This window comes from Corvus moneduloides, chromosome 9 (genome assembly GCF_009650955.1).
Source record: "Corvus moneduloides isolate bCorMon1 chromosome 9, bCorMon1.pri, whole genome shotgun sequence".
Classification (NCBI taxonomy): Eukaryota; Metazoa; Chordata; class Aves; order Passeriformes; family Corvidae; genus Corvus; species Corvus moneduloides.
The window spans coordinates 14,377,465-14,398,499 of record NC_045484.1 but is presented as its reverse complement, the minus strand read 5'-3'; the positions used below and the strand labels follow the sequence as shown (position 1 = coordinate 14,398,499).

General features: G+C 39.5%; 1 protein-coding gene across 5 annotated transcripts in view; it reads right to left on the bottom strand.

Moving 5' to 3' along the window:
- DPYD (dihydropyrimidine dehydrogenase) overlaps positions 1-21,035 on the bottom strand; it is a 353,872-nt gene that overhangs the window by 58,235 nt on the left and 274,602 nt on the right. For all 5 annotated transcript variants that reach the window (XM_032117755.1, XM_032117757.1, XM_032117758.1 and 2 more), the window contains one exon: positions 8,697-8,839. In XM_032117755.1, coding sequence (XP_031973646.1) covers positions 8,697-8,839 — 143 coding nt within the window. The remainder of the gene's footprint in view (positions 1-8,696; positions 8,840-21,035) is intronic.

Here is a 21,035-nt window from a genome sequence, read left to right as displayed (position 1 = left end):
CTTAAATGTACTGCCAGCTTCCGAAATGCCAGCTTAGAAAAATGCTTTCTCTGTTTCTCTTATTCTAATTGCATGGATAAAAGAACCCCTCCTCAGCCAGATCAAGCTGTGTCAGGGGGCTTGTGCTGTAGCAGGAAAAAACTTACTGCTCCCTCCTTCCTGGGCAGAAAACCCACTGCTCTGACACTGGGAAAAGCAACAGATCAGCGACCAAACTGAGCTAGCCCAGCACCAAGCCCAAGCTGAGCTGCACAGCAGTGCATCCCTGTTTCAGTGGGGGCTCCAGGACCATGCCTTCCCTGAGCACAGCCTCTTCCACTGCTTGCTTTCCCTTTCTTCCTTTCACTGCCAGGTACAGCCTCTGACTGAAAGATCAACAGAGCTGCTACGATACAAAAAGGAAAATTTCTTAAACATGTATTTTCTTTGTATGCCTGACAATGTTTCCAAGAAGAACTTCTCTGATGGCAGATCTTTGCAATACTGAATGTTTTACATTCTCCCTTTTTGGAAAACAAGTCCCCTGCAGTTAAAACACATATAACATTAAAATAAGCAACCCCACAAGAATTTTCCTAAGTAATTATTGTAGATGGCAGAAAGGAACAAAGAAACAGCATTTTCCACTGTGCTTATCTTGCCTCCTATTTATTTTCAATATCCAACAAGGAGCTGGGTACACTTCCAGATTCAATTTTCAGTCACCTCCGCATGTACTCAAGGGAACTCAGTCTGCAACAGAGCTAGCTTCATGTCTGAAAGCAACCTGAGCTGAGTAAAATAACTTGCCTACAATTTCATCAACAATTAACCAAGCCTCTAGTGAAGAGTCATCTCCATGTTGCATTTAGTTTGCAAACTTTAAACAAAACTCACTCGGTGTCAATTCACACAATGCGCTTTATCTACATGGAGAAGAGCTCTGTGAGTGTTCATGTAAGACAGCAGCAGCACGAATCCACATCAGTAGTGTGAATCCACATTAAAAATAGGTGTAGCAGTACTGGGTTTTCAAAGGACAAGCAATGTTGTGGCTCCTTGGGAGACATGGAGAAAAACATGTCGCCAAAGCAATTATTCTTCCCATCGCCTCAATTCTTAAAGTCCCTGTGTGACTAGCCCCAGGGAAGCAGGGCAAACTCCCAGGAAAGGGGAGCAGACCCAGTGTCCCCAGGAGAACAAATCCCCCTGCAGAGGCCATGAGTGACTGGTATAAGGACAGCATTTGAGCTGATGCACAACTGAGACCTAATTGTTAGTAAATAATTATTACCACACAGTGATAGTTGAAACTACTTTGCATGAGAATTCATTATGAGAATGACAAATAGCAATTGTTACAGAATGAGCTTTAATTCATTCTTATGAATTTATGAAATAACAATCCTATCTATGCAGACTTCATTTACTAGCTGGTGAAATGAGTAGAAATAAAGGAAAGCTAATAGATAAATCCCCTAAGCAGCTCCAAATAAAATGTAGAACTAATGCAAAACTGCACAAAATAAAAGGCATTATTAGTGTTGAATTTAGTCCGTAACTTTACAATGTGCTGATTTGAATTTTGCAACTTTTCATTAAAAATGGCAAAAAAATATGTAAGAATCAGTAATGAAAACCGCCACAAACCTGTTCTAATTTGATGGTTTTTACTACTATAACCAAAAAACTTTATAAATTGTTTTTGTTTGACAAATTCTGATTTCCTTTAAAAGAAATTGTCACAGAAAATTCTCACTATCAATTAGCAATTTCCCTCCCAATCGTCTGTAATGGAGCAAGTGTGGCAGTCCTCTAATTACTTTTTTTTTTATTAGCAAAGACAGACAGTTGAGAACAGGTTGAATTTCTGTAATTAGCACCGGGCTAGGAAAAAAACAGAAAATAATGAAATGTTTTCAGAAGTGAATGCTTGGGTACGTCTGTCCCAACTCTTTCCTCTCTTTCACATTCATTTTTCTTCGGATTTTATGTCGACATGTTCAAACAGCACTTTGTTCCCTCTTTTGTTTCTGCATGTACTGCAAATTTCAGCTCTGCAGAGAACGGCCACTCCATTCAGTGCTGCATCCATTGAAGACTTTTTTCAGTGCGTGGCTCTGTGAGCAGTGGAGCTAATGATATCTGGCTTCCAGCAGCTCTGTGTCTCCTGGTTGGGTTCTCTGACGTCTAATAAGGTGTGACTGCCAATTAAAGCCTTTCCTGTGGCTGACACGGTCCTAACAGCGCTGTCCCATGCGGGTTCTCAGAGGTCTAATAAAGGTGAGCTCATAGTGTGCTTGTGCTTACAGTGAAGGAATGCAGCTACTCTCTCTCCTCTGCCTTTTTTTGTTTCTCAAAATCTGTTAGAGTAAAACACTTTCCACCTTCTGGCAAATTTCAGTGAAAATGGCCACAAAGCTCAAATGTGATGGAGGATACTCAAATGGATGTACAAATACCTATCAAGTTTCTTTGGGAATACAGTCTAAAAACTGCTATTTCTACAGGAGACTACACTTATCTCAATCAAAGGACTCACATCTGAAAAGTGGTTTTGCCTTAAGTGGCGGGTTTTTTTCTTAAAAATCTTGGTGGGTCTAAAGTACCATCCCTTGAATCTTGTCTTGTATCATTTTGGTAGCCTGACACTGCATCCAGCAACCTATTCTTCCCTCATCAGTTTTAATCGGGAGAGAAGAATTAGGTCCAGCACCTTAACTTCTCTGTGTCGTGCACAGCTTTGTACAGAAAGGTTTTGTTCTTCTACCCCTCAAGCCACAGCCTGTGTCAAAAACCTCACAGTGTCCAGCTGGTGCCCAGGTGTGCCTGTTCTTGGGCTTATCTACCCTTGGAGCACTCTCTGCCTGGCACAGAGCAAAGCCTGCAGCCTGTGTTCCCCCCGTGTGGGCAGGGGGTGGAGGAATGGTGGGCTCTTTGGGAGTCCAGGCAGGAGAAGCACAGCCTTGCTCTGCCACACCAATGGCACCCTGTGGCTGTTTGAGACTTGCAGCAATCCACGCGACTTCATTCTCCTCATACCGGGCTGAGACAAAAGAACTCCTTGTCTGCATTCAAAATCATGGCTATTCATTGCAAGACAAAGTATTTTCTTCCCAGTGGTTATCAGTATAAACTTAACCTGGAACTTCAAAATACAGGGCCAGCTCCCTCACTCCCCTGCTCTGCACACCCATGATTTGAATGTCTTTTAGTTCTCCACTCTGCATTAAATTGCACAAATAGTAATCCCAGGATGAGAATTTTCCGGCCTGATCTAGTCCTCACTTAGCTAAGGTATCAGAGTCTTCACTGACTTCAACAGACACTGACACGGGCTAAAAAGAATAGCAATGAAATGCACGGAGAACCAGATCCCTACTTTGCAGTTCTGTAGCCATAAAAAAAGTATAGAGTTCCTTACAGGTTTTCACATTTGCACAAATACAATAACAATGCTGCCTCATAGATCAAGTCCCACGATTTTGTGATGGAAAAGCCTGTTTATTCACACACAAAGGGCCATCCTGCTGTTATAAAAATTTCCCAGCTAAATGCTTCTCTAAAAAGCCTGCTTAAGAAAAAATAATAATCAAACTGTTCTGAATCCCTTGAGACTTTTGCTCCAAAGAGGTACCAACAAGAAGGCTCGTTGAAAATGTTAAAAATCCACAAGCAGTCTCACAAAAACAACTGTGTTCCATGTTGGAGAGAGAGTTTATCATACAGAGGCAAAACTCATCACTATTGCTTTCCTGTCATGGGCTGCCCCATTTCCAGAGTTATTTTGCTCCTCCTCACATCCCTGAGGTCCCACTAGTGCTGGGAGGAAAGAAGGGTATGGGGCAGATCCAGATTCATGGCAGCTCTGCCTGTGGTGGGGGCACACTCCCACCTTCTTCCCCTGCCTGAGAGATGAGGAAGGTCACGGGGCAAGGCCTGGAGGCAGCAGGTGCACATGGGCTGAACACAACACGGTGAGAACAAGAGCACAGTGCCCACAGGACAGGACTGCAAGGCACTCCATCCTAGCCAGGAGAAGAGGGAGATGAAGGTGGAGGAAGGTGGGTCTGAAAAACGGCTCGGGGCAAAGCCACAGGCTGCCCCACTGGGAAGCAGCATTCCATGGGTGGATTTTAAATCATTGCTGGGTAGAAAACCTTACAGACATCCATGTCTGCAGCAGGGGACGTGTGTGACCTCCATACTTCATGAGAAAAGACATTTATTTAAAAAGGAATTCATATTCTTTACATGAAAATGACCGATATTCCAGATGAACAAAGTATTCCATACCAGAATACAATCCTAAAAGGTTCTACCATGAAACAAGTATACTTCAGAAAGTGCCCCTTTGTTCTACCTCTTTTTTTTAGTTACATCTGCTAGAAATAATGACTGCAGAATCTCTTTCAACAAAAGGTCATTTATGTCAATGGACAGAACACAGAGGATCAGATCACCTGCTGTAATTGCAAATTAATGCTCTACTGCTAATGCATTAACTACACAATATTGATCTACAATTGAATCATACAGGCTACTGTGAAGTGATTTTTACTTTAATATTTTTACACTTTTATTGCTTTTTCCATAATGCATTTTCTCTTTCCGCTGGAATTTTCTATAATTGTTTCCCATTTTAATTTCCTGCACCAAGATGACTTTAAAAAATGTATGTCTCTTTCACAACCTTGCAAAAACCTAACAAACCATCAGTGTGACATGGTAAATCACACACATGTTGCAAAACATGCAAAAAAATTTGATGTACATCTAATTTGGATAAATTGGGGCTTTAAAAAAAGCTTATTTAAATTAGAAATAAAATACCTCGGCCTCAGTGGAAGCCTGTAATAATGACATGTATCACAGAAAGATGCTTCTAGACATTTCTGGAGCTCCTGGTATACAATGAGGGCAGGATTATCTCCATATTAACATTGTTATTTTTTTTTAAATTTCATGCCTGTACTGAAAAGGGGTTGGTAGATTCAGGTATGTTTAAAAAAGTATAGTGCTATGGAATCAGCTGAGGAATGACTGAAATGCTTCAGCATCTTTAACGAGAAATTAAAAAACAAATAGGGTCTTTTTGCAGGTGTTTCTGAAGTCCATAAAGTGGAAGAACGCTCTGTTAAATTGCTGTACAAAATATTAAGCCCAGCTACTATTGACTACATTGTACTGACTACAATGATCCAGTGTGTTTTCCATACCTGCTGCAAAATTCCTTACACTCAAACCTTTTTGCAAGTAACAATACTAAGATGTTGCCCTCCATCTTCTAAAGGAGGGGATAGAAAATATTTTGACTACTGAAACTCTCTCCCCATTGCATTTCCTAATACATCTGCTTAATACCACTTGAGGTGGTTATGGCATACAGCAAAATATGGCTTACCTCCTGACTCCTGACTTGTATTCCTGTGTATGATGATTTTGCAAATGGAAAATAAATCCCCGTGTTTCAAAAATAAAAGCAATTGGAAAAAATAATGGAGAACTGATTGCAGGTGAAATAGCTGCAGAGGAAAACCTGATCTTGCTTTTAATGGAAGAACATTTATTATTCATAAACCTTTCCTCTAACAGATATGCTACATTGCAATTAAATCAAGTCACACAAAGCCTCCTCATTATCCTAGGTCATGAACGTCCCGCTCCCATGGCAGAGAAGACACAGGACTCCTGTTGAGACACAATGAAGGGAAGCCCAGTGGTCAAGCAAGGGCTGCTGTCCCAGGCTCTTGAGCTGGGCTCCATGGATAGATCAGAACAGTCTGTGCTACTCTTTGGGATGGGACCATGTTTAATGCTGGATAATCTACCCTTTACAAATCCTGATGGGTAACAGGGTGGTGATAGCAGGGACACACCCCAGTTTTAAGTCCACTGCCTCTTTGGCACAGCTGAACACAGAGATCACTCCATCACTGCCAAAGCCCAGGCTGCTCACTTCCTGCCTCTGGATCAGTCATAAGGAGTCCTCATAAATCATATAAGTGGTTTTGGAAATGTGAAGTCAGATCCCAAAATGTGCAGTACTGTGTCAGTCTGAACCACCTCCAACAGTGTCCAAACCAGATATTTTAGATAAGCTATGGAATACAGAATTACCCCAATACAGTCCTAGCTTCTACCTGCTTAACTCAGGGACTTGCTGTGAATGCAGTGAATCTTAAATACTGAACCATTCAGTAGACCACTTTATTTGATGCTATCTACAAATTCTGTACTTGGTCTGGATGTTGGTATTGAGAAAGCATAAGTGAATGTCAAAGCTGTAAGCAAAAGAGGTTGTGACTGCTGAAGGAGCAAGTTGGGCATTAGATACCAAAGATATGTGAGAGAGATTGGGATTCAGGAAAAAGAATATTAGCTGGCTATTTGTATGACCTCATTTAGAAGGAAAACAATGGAAATGATTCTCATAATCCTAATTAGATTCCAAAGATGACCTGTGTCATCATGAAGACAAGGCTGTCTTCTTCTGTCTATCACAGTGTATCTCATCTGAGAAGCAGTTTCAGTCTAGTCCCAGCAAGTGTATTTCTTCTATGACTTTCCACAGAGATTACTCATTTCCTTCTCCCTTCCATCTGTCCTTCCCATCATGAGGGAAAGACTTACGGTCTGCATTCACAATCTTGCTAAAGTTTACTAAAGGCTTATTTTAAAATAGATGCAACTGAACTAGTTCAGATCCTTATCTACACAGCCACTTCAGAATCCATTTATCTGAGATTAGTTTAAATGACTTCCCTACTTTAGTGAAACAGAAATAAACCACTCAAACTGAGGATATTTTTGATCCAGAGGAGTTTAAAATCAGTTCTAGAGATGACTTAAGTTAAACTGGCGAAACTTAAGGACAAAATAAGAGTTTTTTCACCATCTCTGGGAAAATTTCGTTGAAAAGAGAAATTATTCTGTAAAGGGCAAAAGATCTGTATAGATCCAAGTCATTTGTGGAATACAGTTTCAGAGAATTTGATTACTACTAAAAAGAAAACAATAATTAATGTCTTGTAAATCAAATAGTCTTTCTCTTGAGCACTGACTGGGATGTCTGCATTAAATTATATTTCAGAATTTCCCATTAACATTGGGCCAAACTAACAGGAAAAGAAAAGAAAGAATAAAAAAACAAACAGCTACACTGTCTATATAAAATAGAAGTGCAAAAGTGACATTAAACCTCTTTATTTTTAGTCATCCAGAAACAGATACAGCAGAGATAGAACAGAAAATCATTTCACTCTGTGCAGTTGAGATCATGTAACACTGCTGAGACAAAGCCATTGAAACTGCAGCTCTATTAGCAATAGCAAATGAAATGCATCTAGAGCACTAAAAACATTTCCTTGCCAATCCTAATTTTTTTTCGTAGTCAAATGCTGCCCTGTAATTTGCACCATTACTTAGTATTTATACAGAAGAAGCTGCCAATTGTGTAAGAAAAGTCAATCTTTTATCTGTCCACAAAAAAGAAAAGTTTGAATCACTTTAATACAACTAAAAAAAAAAAAGTAATTATATTAATAAATCCAAAGAACATAGCAAGTCTATAAAAAAGAAACAGCCTTCTGCTTCAGCTCCCAGAGATGCTAACTTTGATGTGCAATAAAAAAACCCAAGAAAACCAAAACATTGAGCTGGCTGTGTTGCTTTTTTGTTTTTGGTTTTTTTTTTGTGAAACATAGCAAACAAATGACTAATCTCAGCAGTTACTCTAGCTGTGTAAAAAGAATGGTCACACTGAATCTAATTTCAACGTCAAAGTGAATTGTGGGAATGAAACCACTCTAGTCATCCCATGGAGTGACACAAAGCCCATATTCACAGGATCCACAGCTGCTGTTGTCTGTAGTGGGACGGACAGATAAAGGAGCTGAACATCTACCAGAATATAACAACATACAATGGAGCAATATAACATAAACGCCACCTGCTCCTCAGCCCTTCTAACATATATGCTGCAATGGTGCCCTGACATGCCTGGCAGAGCAGGTGAGGGGCTGATTTCCAGCCAATTTTCTGGTGCCTGTAGTACGAGGCCACCAAGGCTTCCTTCCATGACAGGGACTAACCAACCCCGCCAGTCTGGCCAGCACCTCAAACCAACCCTCAGGCAATGCCAACAGCCTGACTGCTGAATGCAGCCAACCCCTCACTCCAGTGCAAGGCCAGCACCTCATGCAGGGGGTACAGCTCTACACCTCCTGTTTCAATGAACATGCTTAAGGGACACAGATGCCTGCATAAACAAGCGTTACTTTAAACTGGCTCCCTGTGAGACCAATGCAGTACTCTTTGGAAGCCCTCTCACCTTGAGAAGGCTCTTTGCAGAAAACAAAAACTGAGAATATAGTAATAACAGATAGCTCGAGCTTACCTCTGTGTCAACCCTGTTTGTATGACAAGTGAGAGATGCTTAAATTTTAAATCCTCTAAGCCAGAGATAAAAAGTACTAACAAACTCATGGTTAGCCTTTTCCCAGATTGATATTCCAACACTCAAAGTTTTCTTTTGGCAACTGCTCCTCCTCCTCCATGTGAAATGAATGTCTCCAAGCAAGCAGCATGAAGTGAAAAAAAAGAAAATTCTTTTCAACGGTAGTAACCCCACACTATCCAAATGTTTGAAAGGAAGATACATTATGATCTTAATCATCATTACTTGAACGTTAACGTTTTAAAGAAAGAAGCGGTACCTGTAAGACAGAAGCCCCACTGTGCAGAAACTGAAGCCCAGCCTCAGCAGAATCGATGCCTCCAGTTGCCAAGATGGGAAATCCTGGGAGGGCACGGGCGATGGCAGACACTGCGCGGAGGGCGATGGGCCGGATAGCATTTCCTACAGAAAACCAGGACACTGGGTTAGCAACGTCCCACAGACCCCGATGGAACTTGCACATCCCTCATGGAATAGTAACGTCAGGAACTAACATCTAATTCTGAGGTGCAGAGGTCCTATTCATTTATAAACTGACACCAAGTGGGTTTCAAGTGGTATCAACACTTGTACAGCAAATTATGCATGTGGCTGGAATACAGAAAATGGCACGAGCATTTGGATAAACATTGCAAAGTCAGCTTGAACGTTTTAGCTGATGCTCAAAACAAAGACTAACAATGTCTGAGACGGAGAGGAATACTTTACCATACAGTACACTGTAGACAAAGAGATCTATGTTTCTACATAAAGAATCAGGTTGATTTTTTGAACCTAAATGCAGTCCAAGTAAGAGCAAACATCTCATTTATTTATGTTCAACTAAAAGTTGTTTAAAAGTGCCATTTCACTGCACTTGACATTTCATATTTTACTTGTTTCCCCTTCTGGATGTTTGTAGATTCAGATAATTCTTTAAGTAAGACCCCTCTAACAATTAATATGACAGTCAAATTCTCAAAAGAATAAAGTATATTCATTTATGGTAATGTCTCCAAAACTGAAGCTTGTATTTCAAATAGTACATAGAGGTTGAGTCAGACAACCCACTGCTATATTTAGAGGATTATGATTAAAGTCTCGATACACTGTGTCTGCAATGCATCTGTTTTGACTACCTTCCACTGATGGTATGCAAGTATTAAAAATATGCCTAGAGATGCTGCTCATTAAATGATGGACAGCATACACAGATGACAATTCCAGTTATTTTTTAGGCTAGTTGGGATTTCTCTAGAGAACTCCTGCATTATTAAAATTTCTACTTAATTTAGAGAACCTTTAGCCTAATTTGATGCTGTCTTACGGTGACTTTATGATGTTGTATCCCATATCGCTTCTCTATGCCCTGAAATTAGTTTTGTGCCTTTCTGTGCCTTTAAACTGAGCCTGGGAGGGGGGGAGGAAAAGCTGAGCAAAACTTCTTCAAAGCAGTTTGCAGCTTCTTCAAGGTCACACAGGGATAGAGACTTTTTTTTTCCTGCTGCGGCAAGAGAGAGGGAGTGGAGAAGCACTCTGCTTGCTTTCTCAGCCAGCTTTCGGCTCTCTTTTTCTCCGGAGAGAGACGGAGAGGTGAAATTTTGTTTTCCTGGGACTCTGATTTTTCCCTTCTTCTCTGCTGGACGGTTTCAACATCAGAATACATTGGGAGGACTTTCCACTGAGGCCTTGGCCCTGGAGTTGGGCCCACCACCCCATCCCAGCTCCAAGGAGGGGGAGAGAGATCTACGGAAGAACTCTGAAATTTTCCCAGGTTTGTCTCAGCAGATCGAGAGGTTTTATTATTTAGCATCATTATCCTTTTCCTGTGTGTTTGTTAAATAAATAGTTTTTATCTCTTTCCTTCGAGGAAAATTCATTTTTTCCCAAACCTGGTGGGGGGAGGGATGGTTGTAACCTGCCTTCTCTCAGAGGATATACTTCCAAATTTGCCCAAACTGGCACAGCTGCCATAACTGGGCAGCAATACAGTAGTGTAAGGGAGGACACATCACACCCAGAGGACCTGAATGGCTGTGGCTGGCAGGCTGGTTTTTTCCCCCTCAGTACTGTATGAGGTAGCAGCAACTAAACTTTATACAGATGAAAGGGATAGCCTAACTCAAGATGCACTATTGATGTGTTTTCAGGAAAACTAGGGGCTGATTGCTAAGAATGTGAAATCTCACCAAAACTGCTTTAAAGAATCTAAGATCCCAACAGAACAGATCACAGAAAGGAGCTGGAGTTGAGCAGGAATTTTTCCCAGGACACTAGGGCTGGATTGATTGTAACGTGTCTGAAAGGAACAGAACGATCCTCTGAAAGAGGATTACTGCTAAGAGTCCGAAGAGCAAATATTATGACATAATTAATGGTCCAGTCTTAGAGAAATGCTTGAGGAAAAAAAAATGGAAACCATGCAGTTTGCTCTGACAAATTTACATATAAAGCCTTTTGGAAGGCATAGAGGCCAAAACATACAATACATGGCCAAAACCACTGAAAGTAATCTTATCAAAAACAGTAGTTCATTAAATTCTTCAAATACTCAGTTTTTGAAATTGAAGCTGGAAGTAAGCAGCAGACTTGCTATATTGCTTTCAGGCTGACATAGCTCCAGAATCTCACTGATGAGGTAGCTGTTTTTCAGAAAGCTGAAAGAATACAGACACTGGTAACTCTGAAATTATGTGACTACAGAGAAATTTCTTCCCAATCTGCTTTTGAGGCATGAAGGTTTATATACTTCTAACCCCAATGTAACTCTTTAGAGTTTGCTTTCAATGAGTTTTAAAGGCTCGTAGACCCTCGGCCTTAAAGATACCTTGTAGTAAAGAGTTCCACAAGAAAATATAATTAGCACCCTTCTCACTTAAATGACTCTCTCTGTACAGTGGACAGTACAGGAACAGGACCAGATGACAGCTTCTTTATGGTTTCAGCACAACAGGTAATCCGAAAGGCCTTCATTCAGCCCAAAGAAATCAAGCATATGACTCAATGAAGTCTAGCAGAAACAGCAATGAGACTTAGAATTTTTTATGGAACATAGGTACTTTTTAGCAGTAGCTGAATTTGATATTCATAATATGAGTTATTACTTATGTTTGGTGATTAGTAAATAAGTGATAAATTGGTATGATTGCAAAAGTATTCCATTCATTTATAATTCACCCAAATGAATTTAAAAACATTTCAGAAGCGCTTCTGATGAGAGTAAATAAGTGGATGTAATGACAATCAGAGGGTTCACTAAGGTCTCACCATTCATCCCAGCATTTTTTTTATTAGTCTACGTCATATGGAACAAGCACAACATAAGATGCAGCCATTCTCCCTTACATTTTTTCATCAACAGTTCAGAAGCTTGTCCCTCTGTAACAAAAGCTGCTGGGCTGGAATACCACGTGATTTGCTTGTGATAGAGATCCTACTGCCTAATGAAATGGTGAAACAACCTTACAGATTAAAGAAAAAGAATGAAAACCATAGAAACGATAGTAATGCCAAGCTATTAAAAAAGAAGGCAAATTAAAAAAAAAAAGTTAATGAACACTCAATTTGACTTACAGTCTCTGTTTTCTTGTATTTTCATACAAGTACTATAGGAAGGTAATGAATTCCATTATAGAGATTTGTGGAGAAGGAGTTTTTAGAAGGCTGAAATAAAGGAGATTTAATGCCAAACTTTAAAAGATCTGTAAGTAGTAGTGGGAATTTGCAGAACATTTTCTGATAAATCGAATGGTATTTAAGAAGCTGAGGTCCAAATCCAGCATGCATTTGAAAGACAGCTCACATACTAAAAGATAAGCATCTACCACATACTTTGACACGTTGGGATCTGTAATTCCACTAGTTAAGCACCCGTAGCTGAGGAAACTGCTGATACGGTGCTCTCTTGATAGAAGTGCTACAGCTGCTACCAGATGCTAGATGTGGCTATCATTTACCTTGCTGTAAAATAATGAGATTTAATAAACAAAGTCCATTTATCAAGACCTCAGGCAGGGGAGTGAGATATAAAAATGAAAGACAGAAAAATACTTTGTGGAGATGACACGCTACTCTATGCTGAAAGCTCTTTCAAACCTCATTAATTATGGAACAAATATTTGCTATTATAGAAAGACATAAACAATGAAATAATTACAAAATGCGAAAGTCCCTGACCTTTTTCTTGCCTTAAAACAAAGAGCTTTGGCTTTCTCCTTTTTCCTTCTTCTTCTTTTTTTTTTTTTTTAATTAAAAGTAAGACTTTTCAGACTCTCAGTCAAGGAAATCCAATAGCCAAAATCCAACATGAAGGAGAAACAGAACATACATCAATCAAATGTGTCTCCCTGATCAGAGATAGACAGAGCTGCTCTTGTCCACTGAGGACAGCAGGCTGATGACAAACTGATGAAAGATATTATACCTGCTTATTTGTTTGTTTGTAGTTCCTTAGGAAGTAAAAACCCTTTACCAATGCCAGAAGACACACATTTTATTATGACTTCATAAGTACTTGGAGTCCCCAGAGGATGTGATCCTGTCAAACACCAAAAATGTTCACTAGATTGAGGCCTGAGAGCCAAACCTCCTTCAAGAAGCCTGGTGTTAAGTTTCAAGCAACCCAGGAGCTTTGGGAGCTCCTAGCAGAAACAATGCAGCTCTTCTGATCCCAGTGATCCACCAATGGGAGAAAAATAATCTCAAAGGTCTTCAATACTGGGCTACCTTCTCACTTGCAATATATTGGACCAACTTAATAGTTTAAGGTTTTCAACGCATGTATGCAGCAGCTCTAATGAGGCCTTTAAGTAAAGATTATCCAGGTCCATTAAAAAACAGCCAACAGAGTCAATTCAGACTGGTACTACTGAGACTGAATCTTGAAAAAGTCTGAATGATCTTTATCAAACTCTCTATCAACTAAAGAAACAGATTCTAAAGGAAAGCAAACTCTCTTACCTTTGGATAGCAGATCAACTAAAACCAAATTTTTTGTACCTATGGTTACTAGATGGAATAAAAATGAATTTGGGTCATAATTCTCCCCACTCTGTGCATTTTCAAGTCAAATTATTTTTTAATTTGCATTATATTATATTATAAATTTAATATGAGATTTAAACCACTGAGCCTAAATATTACAAAGAAAAAACAGCTGATACATAATTTTTTACTAATAAATTACCACTAAAGTCTGTGCTGCTAAAGAAATGTAACCCCCCCAAATCTAAGCAACATCACCTTTTGTCCCTCTGTAGATACCTTCTTGGAAGAAAACTGACATGGTTATCTCCCAGACTGTTAAAATTAATCATGATAATGACAGCAAATAACAAACTTGGGTGAAAAGCATTATACAAGGAAAATGGTCTGGAAAAGTTCAGGCACCATAGATAATCAGTCAAATGATTCAGAAAGTAAGTAGGTAAGTAAATTTGGAGATAAGAAAACTTTGTTTTCATCAGAAAACATAATTCTTTATTAAGACATTTTCTGCATAATGTATATGCTGCCTAATACTGGTGATCAAAGTACTTTACATAATCTGCATTTGCAAACAGTTCAGGGAAACTTGCAGGTTACACACAAACTATTTGCATCACATTCCTTCTGATTGCAATTATCCTGCTCGTTCTTTCTTTCTGCCACCTGTAGGTGGCCACCATAACCTACACTTATCAAATAACTCATTAGCAGGGTTTTCAATACTGTCATATCCAGATAATTAGCAATTTATTTAAATACCCAATTTCTGTGGAAATAATTGCCATGGAATGCCCTGAACCTACTTTTTATAAACTATAATAAAAGTGTTAAGATAATCCCTGACATTTGCAAATGCCATTAGTTCACCTTTCCTTTTGATAGTGCTATGGCATTATGTTTAAACAATTACCCGATAACGCAGCAGTTTAATGAAACAGTGTAGCAGACACATCCTTCAAAATGACCAGAGAATGCATTTATATGCAGAAGAAAATCCAATGAACAGACGTGTTTAGAGAGAAAGACTATCCACAGTTGTTATGAGGTCTGCAAATGAGACACACAATATTTAGTGCATGAAAAATTATAGGAAGTTCCCAGAAAGCAAGAGCAGGGTGGACCTTGCCACAACTTAAATGGTGCACAGCCCAGCACTTCTCAAGATCCAGAGATGACTCCTCTCACTGCTCCCTATTTCCCTGCCTGGTCAGTCCTTCAGTCCATTACTACTCATGAATAGCCATTTGCAAAAATCACTGATTAATTTACTCAGGCTCTGACTATTTTTAACCAAAAATTTCAGTCATTCATGTACCAATGGAGAATTTGAGGGAATAGTCCTTTTATGGAATGTCTCTACATCAGACAGCCTACACCTTCAAACCAATGGCTACTTAATGTTTCACGTCACTCAAAAGTTGCGATGGGCGATGCACCAACTCTACCAAATCAATGGCAAAGGTTCTGCTGACTACAGAGAAGTCAGGACTTAGAATAAAGTTAATGATTCTGCAGATTTGAAACAATTTCTATCTCACTCTGCTACAGCAGGCTCTTGAAATCATATCAATTGACGGGATTTTTGTCAGCATATCGTGATTATCTTGATACACTGATAGTGTGACAACAGTTCTTCTGGTAACTATTGACCCCTTCCTTTTAATTTCAAAGCTTACATCAGATGTGATTCTGTTTCTGATACATACAGAATTGAACTCAACCTCTGAGTAGAAAAAAGAGGCAATCATTTTGCTTCATATTTCCTTTAAAAGAAAATAAATTTGTACTCAAATAGAAGAAAAAGCTGGAACTTCCATAATCACAGAGAAAAATCAGTGTCCTTTTTAGGATTTAATTTTACTATTTTTGAATTAATATAAATGATTATTTATGCTCTTTCAGCTGAAAATTCATAAAATCACCAGAGTTCTCATTCAATAAATGTTTAGTACTCATCAGAGAATTCTCTCAATTAAAAAAAAAGCTAGAATCAGAGAAAGAGAGAGGGAAAAATTAAATTTTTCTTATCTGTAAATATTATTTATCCATGGAGACCTGGGGGAATTTTCATTCATATCAAACTTCCGTAGGAAAAACCAAAAGGACAGATACAAATTGTTTTGTGAATTCTGCAAGAAGTGGTTAATCATTTCCTAACAAAGCCATTCTCTCACTGAAAACTACAGATTCACTAGAAGTCGATACTTCTGGTTGTCAGCATGAAACCCAGCAAAGCATTTTCTGTTGCAATTCATCAAACGTTCATTATTTAATTCCACTCATGGTTCCTACTTTGGTTTGACTCGGAGCTGGAAATTGTCTGCCAGAGTGCTTTCCATGTTCTCTGGTTGGCTCAGGAAGCCCTTTCATTCCCTTGACTGCTTTGTTCTTGCTGCCCACCATGACCTGGAGCCTGAGGCAGCTGCTCTGGTGTGGCAGGGCTGAGCATCCACTTCTGCTGCAGGAGGTCTGGCACCTTTTGCACTGCAACCCTCCCCTGGCCAGGACAAACCTTGCCTGCTACCCAGAGAGTGCCAGAGATAATCAATAAAACAAATAACAATACAACAGTAGTGAAAAGGCAATAAAATAGCCAAGTTAAGCTCCCAGCATAATGCAAAGAAAAGGACATGTGAATAGGACCAGCGTAACAGCCACCAAAAAGCCCATCTAGAAAATATTTCCAAGTTACCAGACAAAACCACTGCAGCCATCACAAAGGGACAACTGCATTCCTACCAAATTCTTCCCCTCAAAAGATGTGAGTGGTTCACTTTATCACAGGGTAGGTCTTGCTGCCCTTTTATTCTGATGCAGAGACAGATGTGTTTAACCTGGAGTCTGGTAGAAATGGTTCTGGCTATTTGCAGATTTATTCAAAGGCAGCATTGCCTCTGTCAGGCTTGGCAGTGCTACCTTTGTTTGAGCTGGCTTTAACCTCCATGGTCAACACGACCCTGGAACCAGGACGTGTGTGTATGCCCACGTGTCTGTGCCAGTGTTTTAGCACATACATAATTCTAACCGCAAAAAGTTAATTTAGTACAACTAAGGACACACTGGAAGAGATGTGACTGCCTGCTGAGCAGGGAATTGAGGTTCCTACACTGTATTTAAAAAGCCAAAATTACTGAAAAATGCAGTACAACAACTTTTCAGGTCATTTACAAAACCTGACTCATACTTTGTGCTGTTTAATAACCACTTGTCCAGGAAGTCCATCACAGAAAGGGAAGCAGAACTTCAGGAATTACAGCAAACTAAAGAAACGAGGTCTAGATAACTAGAAAGCTCAGATAAAGTATTTCTTCCTCGCTTTACATAACTCAAGTTCATCATTGTCCTATTTTGAGGTTTATCTATCTTATTTTGTCTATCCCTCTATTTTATCTATCTCATCCAGTTGCTGTTACCTAGTAATAAACAATTTTATGTACCAATATATTTAGATCCATTTATAGATACATAGATATATTAAAAATACAATGGCACAAATTTTTGCAAAACAAAAGACTCTGAGTAGAAAACACTGTATTTGCCTGTGCATTAGTGTCTACATACACATCTACCATATTATTATTATTACATATCCATATAATCCGTGTGAGTATATATAAATATATATGCACACTCAGTAGATGTATTTCCATATTCACATATACATAAAACAGTGGATGACACGTCCCCTGATAAAACCTGTTATTTCAACACTTCTACTGAAAAGTGTTAAAATAAATGGCTCATCACATACAATGTGTTAAAATAAATGTTTATTTCAACACTATGTGTATCATAGCCATTTATTTCAACACTTCCCATTTCTCAAGACTCACACAACCAAGAGTAGGAGAACTGATAGCTATACCTAAGGTAGCTGAAGCACACAGCCCTACTCTGCTTGCCATAGGATGAGTAGGAAGTTACTTGACACTTTTTTTCCTCCCAGCAATAAATGGAAACTTCCTACCTTGACTGTTCGTGGGGATCTGCATGTGTCTGTAAGCCAGTGGGCTACGTCATTGTTTGGAAAGAAGGGCCATACCAGAGTCTTTTGAGATATTTGGGAAGCAGGCTGCCGCTACCAGGGTAGGGTTGGGAAAAGAAGCGAAGCATGGGGGGTTTTGAGAATTTCCCTTTGCTGTTTCTGACTTTGACACAAAAGCATCCAGGCAGACAAAGATTTATGTGATCAAGAGCAAAACCTAGAGCTGTTCATACTGAGGGCTGGATGGGAAGTGATTTTTGGAGCACCAGTTATAATTCGGTGATCAAATTATGAGTTAGAGAACATCTGGGTTCTCACTCTACCTGCTGAAAACAGTTTACTGGGAGGATTCTTCAGCTCAAGACTTGCCTTATTCATTTTAATGCAGAACCTGAAGGGTCTTTGGAGCAGCAATTTTCCACCATTAGGTGGTCTCTAAAGTACAAATATAGTCATTGGGAGCTTCCTGTTGGTGCATTTAGATTAGTGTCAGCAGCTGAACTCACTCCCACAAGCTGAGCTCAGACATTACATTATAGGCCAGTGTTAAGCCAGCATCAGTTTCTTTCTCTGCTTTATATTGGGAGGAAAGCACAAGAAGCTCCCATTTTCTGGTAGCTCCTGCTGGAGCCAGAGGGCACTATGCCTTTATAGGTCTGTCTCTAAGGGACAGAGGCAGGATGAGGATGAAGAAATTTAAATAATGCACAAAACATGCACAAAACCTCCACAAACCTCGACTTCTCTCCGAGCAATATTTACCACTAACTTGCCTGTAATGTTTTCTTACAGCTTTCCTGCTTTGAAAAACTTTAAAAGCATGACTAGAGACTGTCTAGGCCCCAGCAAGACAGTGTGGCCTTAAGAAGATAAACACTTGGAGGGGCATTCTCTTTTCTTTTTCTTGTACTTTTTCTTCCCTGAAATTGCAGATCTGTTGGCCAGAATGGACAGAGCACAAACCCACAAAACAAACTAACGAAAGGTCATTGAAGACTTTGCAACCAGCATGCCCTATAAGAAGACTGTTTTGCACCCAGACAACGAAAAATTGAGACCACAGTTTCACCAACTCACAAATAAATTCACTGCCTCGAGCCAAGCCATTTCACAGTGCTAGGTGCCTATATTCAAACACCTCTCTTCCTGTAAAATTATTTTCTCCCCATGTCACTTTTGTCAGATAAAACACTACAACCATTTTGTAGCAGAATAATCTACAATGCAATTAAAGTTTTCCAGAAAAAACCCACAATGTTTTCACCCTTTCACTTTCTTCAGATGTGATTAGTTCCAGAAAGAGCAGGTATCATCACCCCTTTGAAGGCACTGTAGGTTTCAAGATTGGTCCTCAGAAGTTGGTAACACATAATAAGAGAGCTTTATTCATAAACATCAATCAGTTTCAAGAATGGCAGTTGCTCACAGAATGGTAATAATGGAAATATTCAGCTAATAACTACTGTAGACATTAAAACACCGTATGACAGACATACCGTGCTCATTACACAAGAGCGCTTTCCTATTATGGTTTCATAACTAGGTACATAAGTTTCTAAATATTTAGTTCCTTACACTTCAAATTATTTTTAGAGTAGATACTAAAAAAAAGGCTCTTCCCCCAGAGGGTGTTTGGGCACTGGAACAGGCTCCCCATGGCAATGGTCACAGCACCTGCCTGGCAGAGGTCAAGAAGCGTTTGGACAGCGCTCTCAGGCACACGGTGTGACTGTTGGGGATGGTGCTGTGCAGGGACAGGAGTTGGACTTGATGATCCTTGAGGGTCCTTTCCAACTCAGCATATACCGTGATTCTGTGATCTTTTTTAAAATGAAATTTACAGGACAACCCTTAGTTTTCCACGAATGAAAAAGACCCCCCCTCCAACTGACAGTTGATACCGTGGCTTTAGCTGAGGCCTTAGATGCGCATGGACGACAATTTTAAATTTTGTTTTCTTTTTCTTCTTTTCAATAACCTTCACAATTATAGGAAATTTCATGCCATTTCTTTAGCTGAGAATGTACAGAAAGCTGAAGAATGTACAGTCCCTTAATGGAAAGCAAAATAATTGCTTGTCCATGCTGTGTAAACTATTTGTGGCATAAAGGAAGCCCAAACCCTATTTGCAGAGGCCTTTACTAGCTCTGGATATATTACTGAGGGCTGGTAATTAAAACATGGTTATATCAGTCCTGCTTGTGACCAGTCACACAACTCAGTGCTGAGTTCAAGAAGAAATTATATATCCGTATCATAACTCTGCTTTCTGCATTAATGAAAAATAACAGCATTAATAGGCCTAAATATTCATTTGTTTGATGTATTCAGAGCAACAGAAGGGGGTGCAAGGGAATTTAGTGTATTGCTCTGTCAGATCACTTTAATTATCCAATGAGGGCAGCTCAGAGGGTGAGTAAGGGACTTAATTGATGTAGTTACTCATCCCCTCAGCTTCCACTGAAGAAAAATGGTAGCAACACAACTCGTAAGCTGCATTTGTTGGTCTTCAGTGATCAAAGTAAAGGCCAATTAACAGAAAGCCAGGGGCCCACAAAGTGTTTGTTCATTTTAAAATACTGATCAGAACACACACTGCTACTGCTAAACACACACCAGCAGTATCTGGCACTTACACAGTGCCTTCTAGGAAAGGATATCCAAATGCTATACAAAAATATAATATTTTTCTCTCCCAGAAGAAAAAGACAGCAAGGGGAGGCCTGGCAATCTGTATAGAGTAATTCCACCTGAGCAGAAGAGGCAGCAGTCGGCCCTCCTGGTCACAAATCCCTTGTCCCAGAATGTCCTCTTACCCTTTTCTCTAAAACTGTTTGTAATTTAAAGGATAACGTTTTAGAAGTATGCTTGTAAATCAGCTCAAGCAGTCTCCTCTCGGAAGCAAATTACATACAAATGTGCAAAGCGCCTTATTCTGTGTGTTTTCATGGATGAAATGTTCTGCCTGTTCACACCACAGCCTCAAGCATGGAAATACCGGGGTTCACATAAGCATTCGGGACTGTAGTTGATTGTTGCTGTCACCCACAAAGGAATTATGTTCTCCTTCCTTCCTGTTTTTCTCTAACCTAAAAGAAAACATATCTGATTCACTTTGGGGGCAGTATCTTCGGGCAAAACTGTGTTGCTTCCTTGTTTTTCTTGGTCATGTAGAATTCTTAGGAATTCTGAAGGTTATTGTAGGCAGCCAACGTACATACCAAAATGAAGATACCCCATTTGCATGAGCTATCACTGACATAACACTGTGTGGAAAACTCAAAGAGGAAGACTCACAAAAGCATAAATGTTCCATGTGAAACTCTAACACATCTGTTCAGCACTGGAAAGCCTGCATTTAAGTCCAAAGCACTAGAAAGCAGAGACAAGTGCATTTTTGGAATTAAAACAAATGATGGTAATTTAAGGAAATACTATGAAGCACACAAAGGCTGTACAATGCCATATGTTGCACAATGCATCTGGTAATCAATTTAATGTATATGCCAAGTTTACTAGAAGCCCAAATGGGCTTAAGTTCTTTACTCAGAAATTCAAAAAGTAAACTACAAGCATTACAAACACAGTGATCTTACAATTAGTAAAAAAGTGGATTTTTCTTTTTACCTATAGAACACACAAAAAAAT